At 31.6% G+C, this 6,066-nt stretch overlaps 1 protein-coding gene across 1 annotated transcript; it reads left to right on the forward strand.

Annotated features, from left to right (window-relative positions):
• Window positions 1–2,503: 2,503 nt before the first annotated feature.
• Window positions 2,504–4,310, forward strand: LOC132281192 (E3 ubiquitin-protein ligase RSL1-like). The gene is made up of 3 exons (XM_059782919.1): window positions 2,504–3,120; window positions 4,044–4,090; window positions 4,195–4,310. Exons 1-3 carry the CDS (start codon window positions 2,504–2,506, stop codon window positions 4,308–4,310), a joined length of 780 nt encoding a protein of 259 aa, XP_059638902.1.
• Window positions 4,311–6,066: the final 1,756 nt, after the last annotated feature.

Genomic DNA, 6,066 nt, shown 5'->3' on the forward strand with positions numbered 1-6,066 from the left:
GGGAAAATTACATATAAATGGAGTCAAAGTTCCATATTTACTTAGAGGCTGAGTCAAAGTTCCATATTTCTCTAAAATGGATTGCTGAGGTGGCATATGGTTTTTTACTGTTTAGAAATTGTGGTGCCTAAAATACCCTTTCGCGAAGGTACTACTTTTTCTTCGAAGGTACTACTTTTTTGAACTGAAGGTACTACTTTTTGTTGTCCAGGTACCATGTTTTTTAAACACCCGCGAAGGTACTACTTTTTCTTCGAAGGTACTACTTTTTTGAACTGAAGGTACTACTTTTTTGAACTGAAAGTACTACTTTTTTGTTAGGGAAGGGCATTTTAGGCACCACAATTTTCTAAACAGTAAAAAACCATGTGCCACCTCAGCAATCCATTTTAGAGAAATATGGAACTTTGACTCAGTCTCTAAGTAAATATGAAACTTTAACTCCATTTATATGTAATTTTCCCTAAATTTTTAATAAATTACAAAAAAAAAAAAAAAAAAAGAAAATTAATTCTCCTAAATGTTAACATACAATGAGTTAAGATTTAACAAAACAATTTGAAAAGAAAAAAATAATCATAGTTTAAATATATAATGTAGTTAAAAATAAAAATATGTATGAAAATAATATTAAAATTTGGGTTCGGGTTGGCTCGAGTTATTAACACTTCAACCTAAGCCTAACTCTAATTAAATTTGGATTGAGATTTTTCAACCCAAATTCAACCCTAATTGTAAAAATAATTACCCAAGCCCGTAAAAAATCGAACTGCTCTTGAATATCCAACCCAAGTGGCACGCCTACTTAGAACTTTACTTGAAGCACATCTTTCATGCCATCGGTGAGAATAATTTATCATTTATTATAAATTGAATTCGTTATATGAGCATGTATGAATGGAGGACATAGTACAATTAAATGGTAAATTGCATACGGGGGTGGAGCCAGAAATTAATTTTTGGGGGCACAGTGTAATAAAAAAAAAATTCAATAATCATGACAATAAATCTAGATTCTATAAATCAAGAAATAAAGAAGAAAAATTACTCAAAATAACCTGTCAATCAATGAGTAATTTAAGGAAGATAAATAGTTAACAAAAAAATTAAAAAGGAAAGAAAAGTGAAAGAATTTTGAAAGGGAAAAAACATTGGAGTTTGATTCAAAAAAAGAAAATTTGACTTTTTTTAAAGGACGCTAAACGAATTTAAAGAGTAAAAAAGAGAAATACAAAATTTAAGAGATAATTTTAGAAAATACAAAATTTTAAGTGGGAGAGGGCATGATTATATGAATTTTTTCATAAATACATGTTAAAATATATAAATTTAGTATATATATTATAGTAATCCGGACAAGCTCATGAGGGGGCACGTGCCCCTGGGCACACCATGACTCTGCCCCTGATTGTATAGATGAAGAACTCTCTACCAAGAAACAACTTACAAACAGAGATTATGCAGAGTCATGCATGCATGATATAGAGCGGCAGAGCTAGTGTATGCCCAGGAGACACGTGACCTTGGTCCGGCTCAGCTTACTAGAATACATATACTAAATTTATATATTTTTATATGTATATATGAAAAAATCCATATTATGTCTCTCTTAAAATTTTTATTTTTTAAAATTATCTCTTAAATTTTGTATTTCTTCTTTTTATTGTTGTTAAATTCGCTTAATTTCCTTAAAAAAAAAAAAAAAAAAAAAAAAAGGTCAAAATTTTCTTTTTGAATCAAAGCCCAAATTTTTTTGGTTCTCTAATTTTTCTTTCCTTTAATTTTTTTTTAAAACTATTTATGTTTGTTAAACGACTCATTCATTGACATATTATTTTAAGTAATTTTTGTTTTTTTTAATGCAGAGTCATGCATGCATAATATAGAGCGGCAGAGCTAGTGTATGCCCAGGAGACACGTGACCTTGGTCCGGCTCAGCTTACTAGAATACATATACTAAATTTATATATTTTTATATGTATATATGAAAAAATCCATATTATGTCTCTCTTAAAATTTGTATTTTTTAAAATTATCTCTTAAATTTTGTATTTCTTCTTTTTATTGTTGTTAAATTCGCTTAATTTCCTTAAAAAAAAAAAAAAAAAAAAAGGTCAAAATTTTCTTTTTGAATCAAAGCCCAAATTTTTTTGGTTCTCTAATTTTTCTTTCCTTTAATTTTTTTTTTAAACTATTTATGTTTGTTAAACGACTCATTCATTGACATATTATTTTAAGTAATTTTTGTTTTTTTTTTTTTGGGTCTCTTAATTTGAGGTACAAACCCAGTAAAAAAAGAAGCTCATAATCAAAATTTTAGACACATATTTTGCGGTACCTCTTTGATACGAAATTTAGATTCTTTTTAATTAATCTTTTAGGGTCAGTTATATTAATGAAGAAGTGTAGTTTAAGTTTGTATTATACTAATTGAATTGAAACACTTTTTACTTTTAATTATTCTATACCTCGCGAGTAGTATATAGATAAAGATTATTAGACGATGGGAAACACAGGGCAAAAGCTCCGGCAAAACCAAGAGAGACCTCGCGAAGAAGACGAAGCACCAACAACTTTCACTTGCGAGATATGCATCGAACCCATGTTATCATCATCATCCAAGAAATTCAAGAACCATAACCGGTGCGTTCACCCGTTCTGCACAGATTGCATGATCAAGTACATCCAAGCGAAGGTGGAGGACAATATTGCCGCCGACGTCCCGTGTCCGGCGCTGGACTGCGAACAGCTGTTAGACCCTCTCTCTTGCAGGCCGGTTGTGCTGGCCAAACTGTTCGACAAGTGGTGCGACAAGCTCTGCGACTCGACGGTTCTAGGGTTTGAAAGATGTTACTGTCCGAATCCGAATTGCTCGGTTCTAGTTGTGAACGAATGTGGAGGGAGTGTTACGAAATCAGTATGTCCCAATTGCAAAAGGATGTTCTGTTTCCACTGCAAACTTCCATGGCACTTCGGTTATCGATGTGAAGAGAGTGGAGAGCGGAGAGATGCTAATGATATTCAGTTTGAAGGGCTTCTCCGGTCTTGTTACTGGAAGAGGTGTCCCCAATGCGGCCGTTGCATTGAACGTACTGAGGGTTGCAATAATATTACATGCAGGTACTCTATCTCTTTATACATATATATTGATCATTACGGATTCATAGACTTAATTTTCATATTTATTATTTGATGGATTTAAAATCGATCATGATTTATATAAAAAAAAAAAAAACCAAATGCTGACATGGTCCTAGAATAATGTTATATGAAGTTACCCTCTATCTCTTTGCATAGGAGACTCATATTTACTATTTGACGGAGTTAAAATCATATTCTTTTGAAAAAATAATGTTGAACAAAATATTAACATGGACATAGAATATAGTTCATTATTCAAAATATTCTTACTATTTTCATATACCACTTTTGTCTTGGTTATTAAAGTACTACTCTTATGCATGTGATTTATATGCAAACCCATGGTAAAGAACTTATAGGAAAAACAGTGGCTTACCTTACACCCCTCGAAAGGATTCAGAAGGACTGGAGGGGTGGCTCGTAGTTTAATTGGTTGGTTGACGGTGTAGACCAGGTAGAGAAGAACTACTTTAGTTGTTGCCTTATCACTTGTACTTGTTCCCGTTTCGAGAGAGGGTTGGTGTGTTGAGCCAACTAGTGATGGAGCAGGGATTTTGTGCGCAGAAGTACCATTTCTTATGCCGCACAAAAATTGGTATATGATGATGTTTGACACAAAAAAAGGGTACATGTATGTAAGAGGGGTACCTCTATATATAAAAGTGATACATGAAAATAATAGAAGTAGTTTGGATAAATGAATAATATTTTTTTATATCCATATCAACATTTTGTTCTAACTTTAATTAGATGCAATTATTCCTAATAATTCCATATATATATATATATATATATATATATATATAAGTATATATAACCCAAACAAAATTACCTTCTGTATAAGAAAACTACTTTGCTTAATTGAGGTCATTATTTCTTAATATTAATTTTTTGGAATGTAGATGTGGGACCGAATTTTGCTACAAATGTGGAGTCAAGAATGATACTCGTTTGTGCGAGTGCTACTCCCGAAACTGCTGCAGCATCTTTGCTTTTGTATGGCCCGCTTAATTGGAGGTCATTAATTCTTAATATTAATCTTTTGGAATGTAGATGTGGGACCGAATTTTGCTACAAATGTGGAGTCAAGAATGATACTCGTTTGTGCGAGTGCTACTCCCGAAACTGCTGCGGCATCTTTTGCTTTTGTATGGCCGTGCTTGGATTAGAACTATAGTTAAAAAAAATTAAAAACTGCAAAATAGTGCAGTTTGGATTTGTTTTGAGAAAACAGTTTTTTAAAAACTGTTTTCTCATAGTATTAATTGTCAGGGAACAACTTTTTGTTATTTTGGTATTTTGAAAATTTTTGAGAACACGGAGATGATAAAAAAGGAAAAGACGGAGAAGCGGTGCCCACTTAAAAAATGACGCAAAGTCATTCTCATTTCAAAGGTCGGCTCGCTGTCATACTTTCTTCTCTCTGTCTCTCCATTATAAAACTCAACTCTCCGTTCCTCCACTGTAAAGCTCTCGTGATCCATGTCGATTTTGTTGCCCAATCTATGGTGAATTAGGCGAGATTTCACGAAACATCAGATATGGTTGGGTAATTTTTTTTTCCCTCGGCTTCGTCTTTGCCTTTCATGAATAGATCCCCTTTCTGCAATCAGATCAAGTTGTCCTGAAAAATTAATGATGGTAACTTTTCCTTCTCCTCCTCACGCAGCAATGACAGTTGATGAAGAAAATTGGGCTACAACACTCTCGATTTTGGTTTCCCTAAATTGCTTTGCTTATTCCTCTTCTTCTTCATTTTTATTTTATTTTTTATTTTTATTTTTTTTTTCTTTTTCTTTTTCATGTAAGATATTACACACACACATATGTACGACTTGCTATAACTTGATGTATCTGTTTTAGCTAATTTTGGCAAAATTGGATTATGTTAATCAAATTGGGCAGGTCAATGTACTTACCAAACGTATTTCAATTCATGTTCTCCAGTAGTTCATAAAGGTCTTTATTTAATACTACCTTTTAAGTAATTAATTTAGTGTTAGTCCAAAAAAAAAAAAAAAAATACATATCATTAATATTGTGTAAATAGACAAAAAAAAATAATAATAATAATGCATGTATTTGTTGAATAAAATATGTCCTTGATGATAAATATATATATTTTATTAATTACACACAAGATTTAATTAGATGGCCTGAAATGTGAGACACAATAACAAATTTTTATTAACAGTTTAGTTTTTAGTTTTTTTTAAAGTTAAGAAAACTATTTTCAAACAACCAAACAGTCTTTTGAGTTTTTGTTCTCGGAAAACTGTTCTGGAGTTTTTTCAACCAAGCGAATTTTAAGACTTAGAAAACTAAAAACTATTTTCTATTTTCATTATTTAAAAACTATTTTCTATTTTCATTATCTAAAAACTATTCTCGAAGTTCCATTCCAAACAAGGCCATGTTTTTTTCATTGTTAATGTCCGCAGTTATTATGTCGGTGATGTACTATTTGGTTTCCCTAATCTGATGAAGCAGATTGGACTCGAAGAGAAAGTGCGAGCTTATTGTTTTTTTGCTTGGTTAGAGAATGGGGCATTCCGGTCTCTGTTCTTCGTTTCTCCAGCTCGAAGCATCCATGGCAGACCTGAGTAACAGTCCTGAAGATGCAAGAAAAATACTCTCAATTTAGAAAGAATAATTTTACTCTTCAAGAAAATTTTCAATCCCATCCTTAAATAAATTAAACATTTAATTCAAGTCCATCTAAACATATAATTTTAATTAAACAAATAATGTCAATTAAACAAATAAACGTCTCATTGAGATTACAACAACAAAACAAAAGATCAAAAGCTCTGTGTTCGGCTATATGAAATTGGAGATTCGGAATTGATATTGGTGGAATTAAAAAAAAAAAAAAAATCGGTTCAATTTTCTTAATTGTTTTTCTCCAATTCTATTAATTTCAAG

This window comes from Cornus florida, unplaced genomic scaffold (genome assembly GCF_030987335.1).
Source record: "Cornus florida cultivar Cherokee Brave unplaced genomic scaffold, ASM3098733v1 CherokeeBrave_3.0.0_Hap2_Chr11, whole genome shotgun sequence".
Classification (NCBI taxonomy): Eukaryota; Viridiplantae; Streptophyta; class Magnoliopsida; order Cornales; family Cornaceae; genus Cornus; species Cornus florida.

Bases quoted from the DNA above. Each gene is read 5' to 3' on its own strand.
- LOC132281192 (XM_059782919.1), top strand. From the start codon at position 2,504: ATGGGAAACACAGGGCAAAAGCTCCGGCAAAACCAAGAGAGACCTCGC. The intron at 3,121-4,043 runs GTACTCTATCTC...TTTGGAATGTAG, and splicing joins TGCAATAATATTACATGCAG to ATGTGGGACCGAATTTTGCT. The intron at 4,091-4,194 runs GTTTGTGCGAGT...TTTGGAATGTAG, and splicing joins TGGAGTCAAGAATGATACTC to ATGTGGGACCGAATTTTGCT.